Genomic DNA, 21394 nt, shown 5'->3' on the forward strand with positions numbered 1-21394 from the left:
TTCAGCCTACAATTTCTTCATCACAACTCAGCCCCACCTGAATACAGGATATAAAGATGAGATATGAGGTCGGGATATGAGGAGGGGATATCTGGATATGAGGACAAGTACTTCCTCTTATGTTGTTTTTCCTCCCCCACAAGGATTAGGTAGGAAAAACAGAGCACCGCCGGGTACTCAGCTTGTAGAGTCACTAAAATCCACCTTATTTCTTCTTCAGAGAACACCAGGACAATGTCAATTATAAATCATTGGATTCACAGTTTATTTTACAATATTTGAGAAGTCTACAAGTTAAGGCATACATACTGATGCATTAGCGTTATGAACTGAAAAAGATAACTGGAACGCTTCTGAAATATCTAAGAAAACGTTTAATACAAAAAAAATAGAGTTCAGTAAATCAAGAGAACGGAGGCTTAAACATCAAAAATCATTACATGGAACTCGGACAAGGTATAAGACGTGAACATCTAACGGTCATTTTTCATCCATTCGAACCGTGAATGTCGAACATCATCCAAGAGTAACATACATTGGTAAATAAGGTTGGCATTATGTAATACAATTCATTACATGGAGAGCATTCAAAATTGCTTAATTTCATCCAAAAAAAAGGAAGATTGTATCTGTGACGTACTACAATGACTAAATAAAAAGGTACATGTGGATACACCAAGTGTGGGCTCTGCAGCACAGTGCTGTTTCTAACATGGTGGTAGCCCAATGTCTGTATGGGGGTCATCCTCAGGAGCTGGGAATTGCCAATTGCACCAATCCATGGGAAATGTGGCAGCTCCTGGAGGCGACAGGAGGGTCTGGTTTACTCTCTTATTAGGACGGAGTGTGTATTATGGTTTACCATTTAACACGGCCAAGCAACTCTGTAGCAGCTGCAAATTTCCCTGCAAATAGAAGGAAACATAAGGTAAGCGAACAACCAACTCAACAAAATATAGCGGTATGTAACATCACAGCTGCTGCAAGCGGGAGGAAACTCACTACACATGGCCAATGGTTGTGTGATGCAGCCGGTAGTACAAAAACCTGAAGCCAAAGGGTACTGTATGCATGCTTAGTGTAATCCCTTAAAGGGGTTCTCCGGTGCTTACACGCGGGAGTTCCGCCACTGGGGACCCCCGGGATCTTGCACGCGGCACCCCGTTTGTAATCAGTCTCCGGAGCGCGTCCGCTCCGGTCCGATTATCGGCGACCACACGGCCGGCGGCGTGTGACAGCTATCATGCCCCCCTCCCGTAGGCTTGCATTGAGGGGCGGAGTGTGACGTCACACGAGGGGGCGGAGGCTTGACGTCACACGCCGCCGGCCGCGTGGTCGCCGATAATCAGACCCGGAGCGGACACGCTCCAGAGACTGATTACAAACGGGGTGCCGCGTGCATGATCCCGGGGGTCCCCAGCGGCAGAACTCCCGCGATCAGGCATCTTATCCCCTATCCTTTGGATAGGGGATAAGATGTCTAAGCACCGGAGAACCCCTTTAAAGGGTACCTGTCACCAAACTAAACTTTTTGTTCCTTATGTAATTATAATCCACTTTGCTATTTACTTGCTGTTAAAATTCTCAACCTTGTGCCCCATTGATTGGTATAGTTTCTGAAGGTAACACAGTTGGCACTTGCAGCCTTGTGTAATAAAGATTATACAAATGCACATAGTTTCTTTCCCATCTAGGCAATAACATATAGACTGTCACTATGTGTTAACCAAGGAGGGGTTCATTTTTTGTTCCCCACCTGTGAAATAAGTCTACATTGTAAAGCAGTGCCTAAGAGACAAGCCTAAGTACAGAATCAGCATGGAAATGATCCTTGGTACATACTTCTAATCTGTAAGATATCAATGAATACTGGGAAACTTAAATGTTGCCAGACACCTCTGCCAGTGCATTATCCTCCCAAGAACTAAAGCAGTGTTTGGCTGTCCAGGCATGCTGGGAGTTGAAGTTTTGCATCAGTTGGAGACATGGGGGGTACTTATCAAAGGATTTATATGGGGTTTTTTTTTCACGTAACTTTGGCGCAATACTTTGGCGCAGTGTCTTTTTGCGCCAAAGTTTGGCACATCGTCTCCACTGTCATTTTTACAACTTTCTCAAAATCACACGGTCCTGTGTGTTATTTTAACTTTAGTCAGTAATTCATCATTTGCGCCAATCGATCTTTGGCGCAAATCCCGTTTTTTGTTGGCGCAAATCCCCGCCAAGATATTTTGCACATGGAAAACACACTTAGCAATGTCAGAAAATGTAAAGGCGTCAAAATACATTAAAAATTTTTTTTGGGTGAAAGCAGCGACGCCTCCAGGGCTGCTCAATACTATCCTGCGACATAGTCGTCTCTGAGAAACCTTCACCCTCCGTTGGACATGGCCGCACAGGTTCAGGAAAGGTAAGCACTAAAGCAGTGGTCTCCAACCTGCGGACCTCCAGATGTTGCAAAACTACAACTCCCAGCATGCCCGGACAGCCAGCGGCTGTCCGGGCATGCTGGGAATTGTAGTTTTGCAACATCTGGAGGTCTGCAGGTTGAAGACCACTGCACTAAAAGTAAACAAAAAAAATAAAAAATACCCAAGTTGAAAATAAAATCCATTTCACATGGTGGCTATAAGCCCCACAAAAGAAAATAACTCCTGTCGCTTGCTGATATACTGGAGGAGGGACTCCGAAATGGCTGCACAAGGGGTAAAATACGCGTCCTCTGTGGTGGTAAGTTCTGTGTAAAAGACGCTGTGAACAGCTGATTTCAACATTTGAGCCAAAATGACTAACAACTTGCACCAAATGATAAATTTGATGCACGTCCACGAAAACCAAAGTGAAAAAAAAGGGTAAAAAGAAACTGTCAACAGGCAAAATTGATGAATACCACCCCCCATAATGTTTGGAAAACACTGAACTAAAAGGATCAGGCAGGTTGAAATGCAACATGTCTGATCCTTCTTTCCATCAAAAATCTATTGTGGGAGAATTAGGACAATTCGATTGGCACCGAGTCCAGCTAAAGACAACATTTATCTGAACTGTATGACCAAGTTGAAAGAGTTTCTTAAAATTCTGCAAGAAATATATCGTGTATGAAGAATAGAAAGATACTTTCAGCTTTGTTTGGTTGCTTCAGAAATGTACTTTAACCCCTTAAGGACTGAGCGTTTTTCCATTCTTGCACTTTTGTTTTTTCCTCTTTACCTTTTAAAAATCATAACCCTTTCAATTTTGCACCTAAAAATCCATATGATGGTTTATTTTTTGCGCCATCAATTCTACTTTGTAATGACATCAGTCATTTTACCCAAAAATCGACGGCGAAACAAAAAAAAAAAAAAAATCATTGTGCGACAAAATTGAAGAAAAAAACGCCATTTTGTAACTTTTGGGGACTTCCGTTTCTACGCAGTAAATTTTTCGGTAAAAACGACACCTTCTCTTTATTCTCTACTTATATAGGTTTGATTTTGTCGTACTTCTTGGAAAAATCATAACTACATGCAGGAAAATGAATACATTTAAAATTGTCATCTTCTGACCCCTATAAATTTTTTTTCGTTTTCCTTGTACGGGGGCGGCATGAGGGCTCATTTTTTGCATTGTGACCTGAAGTTTTATCGGTATCAGTGTTATCAATACTTGACTGCTCCTGCCTGGACAACGAGGAGGCAGGTAGGGATCCTCCCCGTTACCGTACAGCTGAGCTGCCGGGAAGCTTTCACTTGAGACGCAGCGATCAACTTTGATTGCCGCGTCTAAAGAGTTAAAGGGGTAGACCAGTGCTGAAAAATTTATCCCCTATCCTAAGGATAGGAAATAAGTTTCAGATTGCAGGGGGTCTGACCGCTCGGGCCCCCCGTGATCTCCTGTACGGGGCCCTGGCTCACTGGCCAGATAGTGGGTGTCAATCACAGCACGAAGCGGCGGCTGACACGCCCCCTCAATACATCGCTATGGCAGAGCTGGAGATTTCCGAAGGCAGCACTCCGGCTCTGCCATAGAGTTGTATGGAGGGGGCGTGTCAGCTGCCGCTTCGTGCGTTGGTCAACACGCACCTTCTCGCGGGCTGCCAGGGCCCTGTACAGGAGATCGCGGGGGCCCCCAGCGGTCAGACCCCCTGCAATCTGAAACTTATCCCCTATCCTTAGGATAGGGGATACGTTTTTCAGCACTGGATATCTCCTTTAATGCGGATATCTGCCTTAACAGCGATGTCCGGTTTAGCCACGGGTCCTAGCTGCTGATAGCAGCCGGGACCATGTGGGTATGATGCGAGCTCAGCTCCTGAGCTTGCATCATAACCCTGCCGTAGTGCCATTTATAAACGGCATTTTGCGGCAAGGGGTTAAATACGTAAAAGAATTCCAAGTAGAAAGTAAAAACAACTGAATGACTGTCCTGCAGAGGGAATACGTCACCCTTACCAGAATGAGCAGAAGGTTTTTCTGGACAAGAATCCTTCTCAGTGCTGTGTAGCTTGGCATATTTCCCAGAGTTTTACCATAGCAACAATTATAAGGGTCTTACGGAAGTGCAAGGGGGGGGGGGGGGTTATTGGGGCGTTAAGGCACAACAGAAGGAAATGGAAAAATCATATAAATCACAGAATACCTTGGCGTGCTTAAGTTCTAGCTCAGCAAGCTCTACTAGATTTTTCCGGAAAGCAGCGACTCTTCTTGTTTTGAAGTCCATGAGTTCTAAAAAAAATAATATACAAAATCAGATTGTGAAAGTTATTTTTTAAACTAATGTTTACAACAATATCACACACAAAAGAACAAAACAAAAAACACATCAGAAGATGAATCCCAGCTAAAACCATATTTAGATTAGATAATATTACTTTTGGGCTTTTTTTTATGTTTTTTATTTTTTTTTAATACACATTCTTGATTTCATATGAATTTTGCAGAGCAACAATAAGCATCTTTTAAGGGACTTTAATCGAGTGCCCCCAATATGTATTCACTCCTCATTCAGCTGGAAGCCAGTTCTGGCACCCTATAAAATGCCACAGAGCATGTGATCCCGCTGTGCAACACAAAAAGTTTTACTATCATTACAAACAATTTTTGACATATTGCCCTGACATGTCATAAGTTGTTGATTGCACCTGGTGTCACTCCTGAGACCCGCTGTGATCATGAGATATAAGCTGAGGAAGCGGGTGGCATTGTGCTTCACTTACTGGCTGGCAAATCTGACCTTTTCTCTGCATAGACTTCTATGCAGAGAAAAGGTCAGATCGACCAGCCGGCTGCCCGTTTTCTCAGCTTATAACACACGATTGCAGAAAGTTTCAAGAGTGACACCCACTGCGATCAACAACTTTTGACTTGTCTGAGCAACATGTCAAACTTGTTTTTATTTTATTTTTTTAAAAGTTTTTAACCCTTTAACGACCACAAGCGTATATTTACGCTCGTGTCCGGCTCCAGTTATGTAAAGCGTGCTCAGGAGCTGAGGGCGCTTCATACCTGCTGGGTCCCAGTTGCTATCAGCAACCAGGACCCGCGGCTGATGCCGGACATCGCCAATCGGGCTGATGTCCGGTATGAACCCTTTAAGTTGATCGTGGCATCTAAAATCGGGAGAAAATACTGCCAGTTAGTTCAGCGGAGCTGTGAGATCGCGGCATCCCGAACAGCTGAGAAGACAACGGGAGGCGCATTACCTTGCTCCTCGCTGTCAGATCATCGCTCCATTGCTCTAAGTCTGAGATCCATGCTGGAGCAATCGAGCACAGATTACACTGATCATTGTATGCAATCCAAGGATTGCATGTAATAGTCCCCTATGGTGGCTACAAAAAATAAATAAAAAAAAAGTTAAATAAATGTAAATTAACCCCTTCCTGAATAAAAGTTTGAATGACACCCCTGTTCCCATAAAAAAAATATATGTAAACAAAAATAAACATATGCAGTATAGCCGCGTGCGTAAATGTCCAAACTATAAAAATGTAAAGTAAAAAAATGCCAAAGTCCAAAATTGCGTATATTGGTCACTTTCTATACCATAAAAAAATCCCATCAAAACAATTATGGTACTGATAAAAACTTCAGATCACGGCACAAAAAAAAAAAAAAGAAAAAAAAAAAAAAGAGCCCTCATACCACCCCATATTCGGAAAAATAAAAAAGTTATAGGGGTCAGAAGGGGACAATTTTAACCTTTTCTCGACCTATGACATACATGTACGTCATGGAAGGTTTTCCCTACCCATGACGTACATGTACGTCATGTATTATATTGGCCGCCACTAAAAGTGCAGTGCTGTGCCCGGTAAGATGGTGGCTATCACTGATAGTCAGCCATCTTGCCTCGGAACCTAGGGGGGTTTAGTCGCCCCCCCCCCTCACAGCGATCGCTCCTTTCAGCTAGTCAAATCTGACTAGCTGATGGCAGCGTTTCGCACATAAAAATCCTAAGCAGCGTGGTGTGTGTGTCCCGATCACGGGGATCGGGACACACACTGCTCTGCTAGGAGACCCCAGTGTCCCCCTTCCCCCGGTGTCCCTTAACTGTCCGGAGCTGCCGGCGCAGTGCCCGACGGCATGCTTTACTTTCACTTTCGTTTTCTCAAAATAAAATATATTTTTTAAAGTTGTACAACAGCTCTCCCTAGTGTCCAAAACTTGGTACTGCATATTGCATGTTTTGGGCACTAGACACTATGTGGAGCTATTGTAGGGAAGTCAAATTTTTTTTTTTAAATAAATATATACATATACACGTGTGTGTGTGTGTGTGTATATATCCTGGTAGAATCTAGAGAAGGTGTGCAAAGATGACCAAGTGGCCGCCTTGCAAGGCCGAAGCCCTATTGTGTAGAGCCCAAGAAGCCTGGCGGAATTGATCCACCGCGAAATGGTCGCCTTGGAAGCCGGAAGAGCCTTGCGAAGACCCTCCGGAATCACAAAGAAAGCTTCACCCTGCCGGGAAGAGGAGGTGATGGAAAGATAGATCCGGACAGCGTGAACCACATCCAGACAATGGAGGGAACGCTCCTTGGCGTTGGATGGACCTGGACAGAAGGAAGGAAGAACGATCTCCTCGTTCATGTGAAAGGAGGAGACCACCTTGGGCAAGAAGGAGGGAGGTGGATGAAAAACAACCTTGTCCTGGGACCTTGTTCAGAGACCCTTCTAATGGAGGTAATGGCGAAGAGGAAGGCGATCTTCCAGGAAAGAACGCGAAGGGAAGCGTCCCGAAGAGGTTCAAACGGAGCTTCCTTCAAAGCACCGAGCACCAGGTTGAGATCCCAAGGAGGGGTGGGAGACTGGTACGGCAGAGCCGCATGGGCCACGCCCTGTAGGAAGGTACGGACGTGAGGGTTTGAAACCAACAGCCGTTGAAAGAATAGAAACAGCCGAAACTTGACGTTTAAGGGAGCTGAGCGCCAAACGCTGATCCAGACCGGATTGCAAGAAGGCAAGGAGGCGCAGAAAGGAAAAGATAACCGGAGAGACAGACTGAGCCTCACACCACCTAAAAATAGACCCGCCAAGTGCGGTGGTAAATCCTAGCGGAGGAAGGTTTACGAGCGAAGAAAACCGCTGAGCCATCAGAACCACGGTTTCAACCGCCACACCGTCAAATGCAGCTACAGTAAATTGGGGTGGCAGAGAGGACCATAGGAGAGCAGGAAGATGCAGAGGTATGTCGGCGACTAGCCAAATTACGTTGGCGTACCACGCACATCCGGCCCAGTCTGGGGCCACCAGAATGGCGGGAACGCCCTCCCCCTTGAGTTTCCTCAGAACCCTGGGCAGGAGAGGCAAAGGGGAAAAGAGTTAGGAAAGACTGAAGGACGACCATGGAATTACGAGCGCATCCACCACCAGAGGGTCGCGTGACTTTGCTACAAAGCAGGGAACCTGTGTGTTGTGGCGAGATGCGATGAGATCCACATCCGCTGTCCCCCACAGAGCGCAGATCTGCACGAACGCCTCCGGATGGAGAGACCACTCCCCCGGATCTGAGGAGGAGCAGCTGAGAAAGTTTGCTTCCCAATTCTCCACACCCAGAATCGCGGAGAGAGCAGGCACTCGAGTATGCCCAGAGCAGAATCTTTGAGACCTCCATCGCTGAGCGGCTGCTCGTGCCACCCTGGCGATTGATGTAAGCCACCGCCGTGGCGTTGTCCGATTGGACTCGAACAGGACGAAAAATGGCATGGATCTCCAGAAGACTGATGGGGAGGAGAGTCTCCTGAAATGACCAGCGACCCTGGACCGTCAGGTCCCTAAACACACCTCCTCAACCGAGGAAACTCGCATCGGTCGTGATGACCTGCCAGTGGAGGGGAAGAAACGACAGCCCCCAGAGAAGGAGGGGAGAGTGGAGCCACCACAGAAGAGAATGACGAACTGAAGGGGGCAGAAGAATCCAGCAATCCAGAGTGGACTGCAACTTGTCCCATCAGGCCAAGATGGCCAGCTGGAGAGGGAGACAGCGGAACAAGGCAAAAGGAACCGCCTCCATGGCCACCACCATCCAGCCCAGCACCTCCATGCAGAAGCTAATCGGAACAGGAGAGGGGCGCCGTAGCTGACGGACACCCTCCGAAAGGAAGGGCCGCTTGTCCTGAGGAAGACGAACACGGCAGCCGCAATGTCGAAAAGGAGACCCAGAAAGACAAGGGACTGAGTGGGAGAAAGGTGGGACTTTTCTCGGTTGATCACTCAACCGAAGGCGGACAGAGTCTGCACAGTGAAATTAAGGCTCTCGAAGTTTTGGGACCGGAACAGAGCTATGATCAAAAGGTCAGAGGCAGTGGACAGACACAAAACCAGAGGATCAACTGCCGGAGGCGTCGTCCACTTGGAAATCAGATCCTGAGGGAAGGGAAACGGAGCATGGATCTTCTTGGTCCCTTGAAACCGTTTATCTGGATGCTTCCATGCCGCGTCTAATTCAGCATGAGAGCTGAAAGCCTTGGGGGAACAACGAGAGCGGCGAAAAGAAACTTCCGGATCTAGATGAAACATCAAACTGTCCACCATATCAGACACGGCAGAGTGTTCCTCTTCATCCGAGGTGGTGTCAGACACGTCATCCGCTAATTCCCCTGGAGAGTGGGAGCATGCGGAGGTTGCCTTAGACTGCGGCGTATTGGATCTGGAACGGTGAGTTGGAGACCTGGGATGATCACCGGGGGAGCGGCCCCTAGAGCGGGGGCGCTGTTGGTGAGCTGGGGTAGAGGACTGAGATCTACGGGAAGAGTGTCTATCCCGATTGCGTGGCTCAGGGAAGAGCCTGAAGAAAACACTTTGGGGGCTTGTGAGAGCTGGAAGTGGGGGTAAGGAGAAACTGAGCAGGAAACCCTGGGGGTAAAGTGCAGGGAAGGCTGGAGACCCTAGCCAGATCGGAGATCAACTGGGAAAGGGAGGAAACCCACTCTGTAGGGGGGGGGGGGGTCGGATAACGCACGTTCCAGGGGGGCATCCTGAGAAGCAGGTACAGAAGGAATGCTGCGTGTGGTGTAGCAGGCGGATTCAGTGGAACCACCATACATTTTGGTCTTACAGCCCACACGAGTAGTAGGTGACTAGGGCTGCGGCTGCCTGTCTTGGAGGAGGTTCGGGTCTGGGGTCGGACAAAGGAGCTAGTAAACAGGGAGACAGCAATAAAATGGAGCAATCTCACCCAGGTCCTGTGTCCCGCAGATGGAGCTGAAAAGCAGGCTGTAGCTGTCCTGAGACCAGAGCTGAAGAGGCAGGCAGCAGCTGAAGTCAGATGGTCCGAAGAGCAGAGGATGGAAGGGGAGGTGTGAGCTGCACAGATCCGAATCTCCTCCCAGACAGTACAGCAGATGAACCCCCACAGGCTGGTAGCAGGAGGAGGGCGGGATCCCCGCCAGCGCGCCCGAATACAGGAAGGCCCGGACCAGGCCGCAGCCGCGGCTACAAGTAATCTCCCCTCTGCGGTGCGCACTGTCCAAGGAGCGGGAGAAAGTGAAAATAAAAATATGGCCGGCCGCGCGACCACATCCCTGCTGACGGGCTACGGTTAGCGCACAGAAGAAAAGAAAAATCACAGGCTGCTGTAGCCAGGAAGTAAGCAGTGGCAGGGAGTGAGAAGGGGAGGGGGAGGGAAGCTGCCCCGCGATCCCCGAGCGTGCAGATAGTGAGCCCTGCCAGATCACCATCCCCAGCCCTTAATAAAGACTGAAAAAGTGAAAAAGTCTCCCAAAGGGAAAATGAGGTAAGGAGGGAGGTGGGGGGATTGGAGGGTAGAGGAATATACTCACCCTGCATGCAGCCATACTCACCTAAGATGTCTTCAGCCAGCTATGTTCACCTGCATCATATCAGGCTGAGACAGCGGGACGAGCAGGGAAGATAGGGGAACCCGGACCCAAGGTGCAACCCCAAGCGCTGGCCGTTGGCAGGAAGGGGTTAACGGAGCATACACCTATGCCCTGTGCACCTTAGCCGCATATGGGAGAACAGGTAGCGCCATGGTCCTGATCCCCACCTAAAAACCAGAAAAGAAAAGGAAAGAAGAACCTAATTACAGGCCCTAGCTAAAAAAATAAAAAAGACCATGTCTGCCTCCTACTGACACTAAGCTAAAACTGATTAGCTCAGTAGGCGGGGGTATATCCTGCCAGGAGGGGCCGACTTCTTTTTGTATGCCTAGTTCAGCCTCCTAGTGGCAGCTAGATATACCCATGGTCTCTGTGTCCCCCCAATGGAGCAGACAGAGAAATTAAAAATCTCCCATTATGTTCAATGGGGGACTTGACAACCTCATGGCCTCTGCAGACAAACTACCAGGAGAGAACCTGACAGGTATCTGTCCCCCTCACTCTAGCCCCAGTACCTCATAGGTACGGAGAACAACATTCTAAGGAACTGAACAGAACTGTGGTAATGCTGCTGGGGCGCCCTCTACTGAAAGCAGCTAGGAACATGTCTGAAGTGGACATCTACAGTATGTACAGTGAAATCTCCCTTAGTGGACACCTCCCGTTAGGAGACACCTCCCAATAGTGGACAGTTTTTAATTCCCCGGCAGAGTCCAATAGGACTTAATGTATTTTCAGCCTCCGAATAGGGGACATTCCCAATAGCAGTCGTTGACACACCCAATAGGGGACAAAACACTCCCAATAGGGGACAACCAGGCTTATGTGCCGCCCTACCTTGTGCACAGAACTGCCGTCAAAGGGTACAGCCAATACTCCAGTAAGTGGCTCGGGTTCCCAGGGTGTCCTGGCCCCTGCTGGACCACCCTGTAGCATCCCCAGCACACCCCTTGGGCCAAATCAACCCTCCAGCCCCCTGTGCCAAATCATCCCGACGGGGGAATGATTTGGCATGAATGATTAGGAATTACTTTTCCTAATTATATTGTTGAGATTTTTTAAAAGCCTTATTACAGTGCAATATTATTTATTTATATTTAGCTTTTTTCGTGTTTTGTAGGTAATTACACTCTGTGGTGAGTACAGAACAGTATTTCATAATTTGGAAAGATGTTTAAGCCTTTTTTCCCCAATAGTGGACATCTCCCAGTAGTGGACACTTTTTTATTCTCCATGAGTGTCCGCTATTGGGAGATTCTACTGTACATATGTTTGCTAGAAAAAATGTAAAAAAGCACTAGAAAAGCTTTTAGGATAAACAAAATAATTACTCAAGTATAAAAAAAACACATTTCCCACATGTTTATGAGTCATACGACTTTGCACTGAGCTTAGGAAATGAGTGAGCAATTTTAAAAGCAAGAAATCATCTTAAAAACCACAAAACGGATGTTGGTCTCTCTCTACAAGGGGGAAGTGAGTACACAGAACTATTAAATAGGGGCTCTGGGGGGCGAGGACAAGCGGGGCTCTGTACACCGAGGACAAGCGGGGCTCTGTACACCGAGGACAAGCCGGGCTCTGTACACCGAGGACAAGCCGGGCTCTGTACACCGAGGACAAGCCGGGCTCTGTACACCGAGGACAAGCGGGGCTCTGTACACCGAGGACAAGCGGGGCTCTGTACACCGAGGACAAGCGGGGCTCTGTACACCGAGGACAAGCGGGGCTCTGTACACCGAGGACAAGCGGGGCTCTGTACACCGAGGACAAGCGGGGCTCTGTACACCGAGGACAAGCGGGGCTCTGTACACCGAGGACAAGCGGGGCTCTGTACACCGAGGACAAGCGGGGCTCTGTACACCGAGGACAAGCGGGGCTCTGTACACCGAGGACAAGCGGGGCTCTGTACACAGAGGACAAGCGGGGCTCTGTACACAGAGGACAAGAGGGGCTCTGTACACAGAGGACAAGCGGGGCTCTGTACACAGAGGACAAGCGGGGCTCTGTACACCGAGGACAAGCGGGGCTCTGTACACCGAGGACAAGCGGGGCTCTGTACACCGAGGACAAGCAGGGCTCTGTACACCGAGGACAAGCGGGGCTCTGTGCACCGAGGACAAGCGGGGCTCTGTACACCGAAGACAAGCAGGGCTCTGTACACCGAAGACAAGCAGGGGCTCTGTGCACTGAGGACAAGCAGGGGCTCTGTACACTGAGGGCAAGCAGGGCTCTGTGCAGTAAGGCTCTGTGACACGCTTCCGGTGCGCATTTTTTTTTACCCAAAAATCTACATATTTTTTGTTCAATGTACATTACATATAATGTTATTATCTACATTACATAAAATGTTTTTGCCAACAGGTACACTGTAATCATTTATTATATATCCATTAAAAACCATTAATCTAAATCGTGTTAACGTCCGCCATATCATCCTATACACTAAACCAGCACCACTGTTAACGTATAGTGTAGATCTAAAGCTACCAGAAATCTGGCAGGAGGAGTAAGACAACCAGGGATCTTGATGGAAAGGCAGAAGTGGTTTATAACTGCATGTCTTTGTTTTAAAACCTTAAAGGAATACTCCAGTGCAATAAAACGTATCCCCTGTTCAAAGGATAGGGTATGTTTTAGGTCATGGGGGTCAGACTGCTGGGACCCCACAATCTCCTGCACAGCAATCCAGAAGTTCCCAGGAAGAAGGCGTGCTGACCCCCGCAGGAAGCTGAGGCAGACACACCCCCTCCATGTACCTCTATGGGATCTAAAACTTATCCCCGATCCATTGGAGTCTGGGATTTAAAATTTAGCCCCAATCCTTTGGAGTCCATATTGCTCAATGGCCATCATGTAATGACTAGAGGCAATGTTGCTGCCTCTCATGGACATGGCATAAAAGTGCAGCACACAGTCCAGTTGCAAACAAAAAGAGTAGTTTATTCCATGATGCAGGCAGACAATGTTTGAGTGACCTCACGCCACCATTTTTAAGTCAATATATATATATATCTATATATATCACAAAAAAAAAAAAAACACTAAAAAAGGATGCAGCAGCACTACATATAGAAGATTAGGCTCTTATATATTATTTTTTTCTCTTTGAATTCACATTTATTTATGTGTATATGTATGTGTGTGTATATATATATATATATATATATATATATATATATATATATATATATATATAAAGTTCATATAAATCCGCAGCACACAGGTCCAATATGGTGAAAAAGAAAAAACTTTATTCCATCATGTGAATGTCATACAGCGACGTTTCTGCTGGCTCTCCCAGCCTTTCTCAAGGAGCTTGATTTATATGAACTTTCTGTGAATTGGGACCCCTGACCAAGTTCTGGTTCTGCGTGCACCCACAGATATTGAGCTCAAGGGAGTGCTGTTTCTCTTTGGATTACTATATTATATATATCTCTATAGTTGAAACGAACGATTATTTTAATAATCGATTAGTTGTCGATTATTTTATCGATTAACCCCTAAAGGACCAGACCCATTTTATTTTAGCATTTTCGTTTTTTCCTCCTCGCCTTCTAAAAATCATAACTCTTATATTTCCTTCCCCAGAACCATATTAGGGCCTGGTTTTTGTGTCACCAATTGTACTTTGTAATTACATCAATTATTTTACCATAAAATGTACGGTGCAACCAAACAAATATTTTTTATGTGTGAAAATTGTAAAGAAAACCGAAATTTAGCAAATTTTTGAAGGTTTTGTTCACGCTGTACACTTTCCGGTAAAAATGACATGTTTTCTTTATTCTGTGGGTCAATACGATTAAAATGATACCCATGTTTCTATGCTTTTCTATAATTGTACCACTTAAAAAAAAATCTCAAACAAAATTAGTATGTTTGAAATTGCCCTATTTTGACCACCTATAACTTTCTCATTTTTCCGTATATGGGCTCATTTTTTGCGCCATGATAAATTTTTTACGTTTACGCAGGTTGCAGTCATTATTAATGATCCTGTACAGAAACCAGCGTAATTTTGATACTGCCGCATGGGTAACTGTCTGAACCATTAAAAAATATGTTAATGATTTACTAATATTTTAATAGACAGTAAGCCATGCGGTAGTATCAAATATGTAAAAGAAAAAATTATTTTACTTTTTTTGTATAGCAATAGGAAAAGGGGGAGCTAATTTTTATTGGGGAGCAGTAAAGTTACATTTTTTTTCTTTTTTACTTTTTTTTTTATAATATAGCACTCCTATACACATGTGTATGTGCAGACTGCAGTCCATTGCTTTTAAGGGCCCCCCTTTAGACAGCAGCCCCCCCCCCCCCCCTATATATAATTTTTTTTCTATTTTTTATTTTTTTTATCTTCAGCCCTGATGTGGATTTCTGGAAGGCACAGTGACTGCATAGGTCAGTTAAACACTGATCAATTACAGACAGATCCATAAATCTTTCACTGTACCTTGTTTAGCAGACTCAGAGATCTTCTCAAACTTCTGGCAGCACAATTGCTGAGTGGTCTCAGCCGACAGCACATCCTTGTTTTTAGCTCTTGCTTTATCTAGTGCTTTGTTGGCATTTTCATAATCTACCAAAGAGCGGGATCTTCTGTACAAGAGATCCTGGAAGGTAAACACAAAATATCTGAAAATGTTCAATAGAAGTGACAATATTTTATTCACTTAAATATTTTAACCACTTAAAACATATGTAAAAGATAAAAGGTTGTTAATGATTAGTACATACTTTCCAACTAATACAGGAAAGGTGAATGGGGGACCAAGAAGGATACAAATGGAATATTATAAAAACTATACTCTGCTACGAGTCAGAACAATGGTGAAAAAACGGACTATATAAAAAGTTCCCTTAAAGGGGTATGTAACGGGACATGGAAGGTGGTGGATCCTCTGGGCCTGTGTGAATGGTGATGTAAGCCGTGCCAGGGAGCAGAGTCTTAGGTGCCGCTGGTTTTCACCAGAGCCCGCCGCAAAGCGGCAGGACGTGGCAAGATGGCAGTAGGTCAGGGCAGGTACACAGGTGCAGGGGAGGTAAGGTAGCAAGGAACAGGGACACAGACTTTCACTATGGCATTAGGTAACCAAAGATCAGTCAGGGAACCAAGGGAGGAGCTGATATTTAAGGACAGGAGACAGGTGTAGACACTTGATTAATTGACCACTGGCCTCTTAAGAGTAAGAGCTCCAACGCGCGTGCCCTAGGAGGCGGGGGCACGCGCGCCGGGGCTGCAAGGACACAGAGAGGCTGAAGATGAGGGACGTGAGTGATGGGCTGGGATTCGCATGTGAGCGCGTCCTGCGATGCGAATCCCAGCCCCGCCGGCAGCGGGGACATGAGCAGAGAGCGCACCCCCCCCCCCCCCCTTTGATCTTCCCCTCTTCATTAGAGTTCCCCACTACATGAGTCCAGGGGGTTTCTGGAATGGGTAAAGGCTGTAAGGAACTTGCAGGCTTCTGTCGTGGAGTCTTCCATCTTCTAAGGTGACCAACTGGCAAGGAAGAATGTCCAAAATTCAAGACTTTATGTCTGAATTTAACAGGCACAAAAGATATTACAGGGAGAACAAGGCAATGATCTTTGCAAAATTGTCCCCAACAAGTGATTTCACCAGTTTTCCAGTAGAGTTGTGGAGAATGATGTTGAAGCCAAGGAAGACCAAAAAGAAGCGCCGAAGTACAGTGAGGTAGCACATAGAACTCAATTGTTTCTTTATGCAAATTTCCTACTTGCAAGACAAGGGGTTCCGTGCGAAATTGCACCTTACAGTTCAGATTTTGTCCATTAACAGAAGAGATGTAGAAGGGCTTGGCAAGACGAGACACTGGAAGACGGTGTTTATGGACCTAGGAGGCACCAATGAAGTTACCAGCGGAACCGGAGTCCAAAAGAGCAGAAGCGATGAAAGACGTCTTGGTAGAGTAAAATACTTGAACCGGGGTGGGCAAGCGAGTAGAGGTAATATTAACATTTAGGAAAGCCACTCCTACTTGTTCAAGTTGATAGCGTTCTCCCGGACGTGGAGGACATATAGAATAGTCTTTGAGAAAGTGCTCCGGACTGGCACAATATAGGCACAAATTCTCATTGCATCTACGGGTTTTTTTCCTGCTGCATTAAGTGAAAACGGCAAGAGGCAAAGTAGAGAGATGGGGTGGATGGTCGCTACCCCTGGCCCGACTCATCCACACAGGTAGCTGGGAGGTGGCACAGAAGGAGACTGGCAGGACGTGGCAAGATGGCAGTAGGTCAAGGCAGGTACACAGGTGCAGGGGAGGTGAGGTAGCAAGGAACAGGTACACTGTAACAGGGACACAGACTTTCACTATGGCATAAGGTAACCAAAGATCTGGCAGGGAACTAAGGGAGGAGCTGATATTTAAGGACAGGGGACAGATGTAGACACTTGATTAATTGAGCACTGGCCCTTTAAGAATAAGAGCTCCGGCGCGTGCGCCCTAGGTGGCGGAGAGGCGGAAGATGAGGGAGGTGGGCTGTGATGGGATTCGTATGCGGGCGCGTCCTGCGATGCAAATCCCAGCCCCACCGGCAGTGAGGACATGAGCAAAGAGCGCTCACGGCCGGCGTGTCTGGCGTTACAGGGTATTCCAGGAATCAAACAACGGGCCTTTTTTCTTTCAAAGTCCTCTCCCTGTCTGTCTCCAGTTTAGGTGTGGATCTGCAGCTCAGTTCCATTGAAGTGAATGGAGCCAAGTTGTAATACCACACCCAAAGTGGAGACAAGGAGGGAGCTGTCTTTGAAAGAAAAAAGGCCTGTTTTTTGATTCCTGGAATTCCCCTTTAATTCTAATCCTTGTGAGTTAAAGGGGTCTTCTGAGTTAATTTCGCACATGTGGCTATTTATCATTTTTTTTTAAACTATATTCCCCTGCTAAATACCAGCTTCCATCCTCCCAGCTGGCTTGTTTACATGGCGGCCTGGATGGTGTGCCACATATAACCACATTAGAAAGTCACTGAAATATACAGCACAAGACCAAAGGCAGACAGCTCCTTTATCTAGTTGAAAAGAAATAGAGGATCAGATTAATCCAGAAGGCACCTTCTGAGAGAAAGTCCTATCCACTGGGTACATCATACATTAATTCACTAAAGAGATAGCCATACCCAATCTCTGTCATGCACGTGCACTGCTGCTCCATAAGTGGAAGAGACAGGAATTGGGGTCAGGGATTGATGAAACATTCCTCCCCTAGGTCTATGAGACTCAAGGATGTTCATATCTCATTCAAGGAAAGCTGAGTAAAATGTGAGAAATGTTGAATAGTGTAAAATCCTTAGGATTTTCCATAGCTGCTAAGGGACCTTTGGCAAAGTCCATTTTCAGGCCTGAATTTTTATGGAATGATAGGTAGGTTGGTAGTGGGGCCTATCATTGTCTATCTGGCCAATCCAGGTTTTCAGTTTGGCTAAGACAGCAGATGTGCTATAGAGAGCAGGTTGCTGGGCTGTGAGGAACCTGTACCTCTGATGGGAGTTGGAATCCTGAGCTCTGAAGCCTAAAGGGGATATTTTGATGTATGTGAGTAACATCTGATGACTATTTTGTTGGGTGGCTGGTAGAAAGTCATCTGTATAGATAGGAACAATTTGTGTTAGTTAGTGCTTGGACAAGCGGGAATAATTTAGTATTTTGTGCCTGAATGTAAAGGCTTTGTTTTGTTTGCTGAAAAATAAAAACAATAGAATGTCTGATTAAACATTACTTCTGTGTTCCTGTCTTTGACTGACACTTTTTTTGCAGATGCCTCTATTAAAATCAATGAAAACTTCAGAGCAGGACCCCATAGTGGCTTGGAAAAGACTCTGGCGCAGCGCTTCACACAAGGGCAAGGGTACGGCTTATGGCTCCAAAACTGGCTATTGCACCACATGTCAAAAATGTGCAGCTGTAAAAGATTTTTTTTTCCTATAAAGTCTACAGATTTATTTTATTCATGTGAAATAAGTCTTGAACAAATGTTTACCTTAGCAGCTTGTGATTCCCTTAAATAATATTTCAAAAGATCGGAAAGCTTCAGATCTTCATCAGCTGATATCCGAGCCTCAATTTTCTATAGAAAAGACAAAAGAGGTGATAAAATATGCTATGAAATATATCAAATTTATCAGCACAGAATGCGAGACCTACTACATAGGTTGTTAAAAGTTGGACATGCACCCTTAAAGATTTAACATCATTATATTAGGGAAGGGTTTTTGTGCATCTGTCATCTAGCATAGGCTTAAAAAGCTGCTCACACAATACAGTGGGGCTTCACAAGCCTATTCTGGCCATACCTGTGATAATGTATGTTGCTGTATAGGCACAATAAATGGATACGTAATTCCTCCAGGAGTTGGAGAGGCAGGGCTCAGGGTTCACTATGCTCCGGGCCTGCTGCGCCTCTCTGGCAAAATCACACTGTTGACTGACACACAGGGTTTACCTGCTCAAGTTGGTCCTGTGTAGTTCTGTAAATGCACAGTCTGTCAATTAACAGCATGACATTAGTAGAAAGAGGCATTGCAGGCCCTGACCATGGCAGACCCCGGGCCCTAAGCATAGCAGACCCCGGGCCCTGCTTCCTCAACAATTGTTTGTAAATTTACAGCACCCTATATTATCAACACAGGTATGGCTAGGTTTGTACAGCCCAACTGTTGCACTTTATAAGTGAAAGCAAATGGGTTAATAGATGGGAGAAGAAAAGATTCATTGACCAAAAGAGAATAGAGTATCTTCATTCATAATGAACCCAAATTCACCCCCCCCCCCCCTCCCAACGTATGAGTGACGCAAGGAGTCAGAATGGATTGGCAGTGTGTATGCTTGACCACTGCTCATTCGAAGTCCATGGCAATGCTGGAAACAGCCGGGCACTGGATAAATTTATTTAGGCTGTAGCAGACCATTAAGCAATAAGGGAGCCTGTCCCCATTCCTGGCCATGGTTCAAGTAGCAAGAAAGCGATAAGGGGCTTTTGCATCCCGGATTTTGCATCTCGAACCAAGAATCAAATATTTTCTTCACAGCCACAAGGTATTTCATGGTCAGCCTGACACCAATCAGCTATGGTCATGTTTAATATTGAGGGAATTATGGCCACAGCAAAAGTGATAACCTAGATACATACACGGGTCTTGTCGAACAATTCAGACACTCTCAGGAAAAATCTGTAAGAGAGAGAAAAAGAATTAGGAGTATACTAACAACTTTGCTGGGTTTATGTAAAAATAAAAAACATAAGTTTTTACCCTGTAGCTTCTATTTCAGCACTTTTACCAGGACTAGTATAGAAAGCAGGATTGTCCTTTACTCTAGTCTACTAAACCTTCTTGTATTTTACAACCAATGTGGTTATAAACTTCCGGCTGCAGACATATGTACGTTATAATTACTAAAAGATGACAGGCAAGAGAGAAATGTTGGGATTCATACTACCAGAGAATCTATCTCCCTAAAAATGGGTCAAAACATTGCCTCCGAAGTGGCATCCAAAAAATCTCTAAGCACACAGGTATCTTACTTGCATATGTCAGTGTTATCCTGGGTTCCCAATGCATACATGGAGGAGCCTATTCTGTTATAATCGTCAGCAACACCTAAAAGAAGAGATGGAAAGAAAACTTAACCTAATGACCTAAGGTAATTTCAAATCTATTGAACACTCACTAAACATCACTCATATTAAGATGCCTAAACAAACAAACATTCTAATGACATCAGGAGAACATGACCAATTGCAAAATAGTAGTACTAGTAACAAAGTACAGTTTTAAAGAAGAGACTTGCATTTGTGGGATCTTGTCATCTTATCAGACTTTGCACTTGCATCCTTTACTCTGTTGTGATATTCGACAAGGAACGTCCGCTCGTGATCAAAGAAATCATCCACATCCTTCAAAGACATTTGAAAAAGTGGAGAAATTGTAATTAGTATTGCTTACAATACATAAATCCAACAAGAACGGAAATAAAAAAAAATAAATAAAAAAACAGGCGCTTACCTTCGTACCAGAAACAATGACGCCATCAGCCGATTTCACTACACTTTTGAAGAAATCTTCCAGTTTTTCCTTCTTGTTTTTCCCTCGAACGCTTAACTGTAAAGACACAAATAATATGTATTGGGTTCAATGTGTAGCGTCTCAAATAACACAATCACATCATCAGTGGATGGGTCAGGACAAAAAAAATAATACAGCCAGCTCAGTTGTTTTTGGCTTATTGACCATCTCCAATGCTCACAAGGCAAGGCCAGAAGGGGCCAGGTGCCCCTGAAATATGTGCGGGTCCCAGAAGTGGATATCTCATAAATGTCCAAGATGGGACATATAAAGATATGGTCACAAGTGATGCATTTGCTGCAGACTTTTCCCCACATGGAATTAGGCTGCAGCATTTATAGAAACAGTGAAAGAGACAAGATTAATAAAAAATGCATCCATGTGATTAGAAAAAAAATCCACAAAAGACAGTTGTGTGGATTTTAAACCTGCAGGATGTGTTGAAAATACTGCAGTGCAAACTTTTTCTGTTGAATTTAAAAGGGGTCGTCTGGGAAACTGAACTTATCAGAGACCAATCCCCTATCCACGGGATATAAGATAAGTGTCAGATAGCGGAGATCCAACCACTAGGATCCCCGCGATCTCCTGTACGTGGCCTGCCTACTTACCCGTCCTCTGTGCCTGTTCAGCCAATCACCAGATGCAGCAATGTTCCGCCTCAGCCGGTGATTGGCTAAGAGGGCAGTCACTTGCCTTTGTCCAGGGAGGTGGGGGCTGGAGTGTGCCAAGGACGGGTAAGCAGACAGGGCCCGTACAGGAGATCGCAGGGTTTCCATCAGTTGGACCCCTAGAGATCAGACACTTATGTTCTCGCCTTTGGATCGGGGATAAGGGTCTGATAAGTTCAGTTCCCTGGACTACCCCATAAATGGAGAAGTGAAAATCCACAGTGTTGTGGATCAACAGCAAAATTCCCCCCAAGAGTGGATTTTTTAACCCATTGGCCCAGATTTATCTATCTAAGGCAGAATATGTCTG

The 21394-nt window shown here is 45.6% G+C and overlaps 1 protein-coding gene across 2 annotated transcripts in view; it reads right to left on the reverse strand.

The window, feature by feature from the left end:
* Positions 1–241: 241 nt before the first annotated feature.
* The window catches only part of SNX6 (sorting nexin 6), a 67465-nt gene continuing 46312 nt past the window's right edge, over positions 242–21394 (reverse strand). For both annotated transcript variants that reach the window (XM_056545814.1, XM_056545815.1), the window contains exons 7-14: positions 20354–20449; positions 20139–20244; positions 19873–19948; positions 19480–19519; positions 18331–18417; positions 14787–14946; positions 4621–4706; positions 242–905 (exon numbers count right to left, since the gene is read on the reverse strand). In XM_056545814.1, coding sequence (XP_056401789.1) covers positions 852–905; positions 4621–4706; positions 14787–14946; positions 18331–18417; positions 19480–19519; positions 19873–19948; positions 20139–20244; positions 20354–20449 — 705 coding nt within the window. In that variant the 3' untranslated portion in view covers positions 242–851. The remainder of the gene's footprint in view (positions 906–4620; positions 4707–14786; positions 14947–18330; positions 18418–19479; positions 19520–19872; positions 19949–20138; positions 20245–20353; positions 20450–21394) is intronic.

Source organism: Hyla sarda, chromosome 11 (assembly GCF_029499605.1).
Source record: "Hyla sarda isolate aHylSar1 chromosome 11, aHylSar1.hap1, whole genome shotgun sequence".
NCBI classification, from domain to species: Eukaryota; Metazoa; Chordata; class Amphibia; order Anura; family Hylidae; genus Hyla; species Hyla sarda.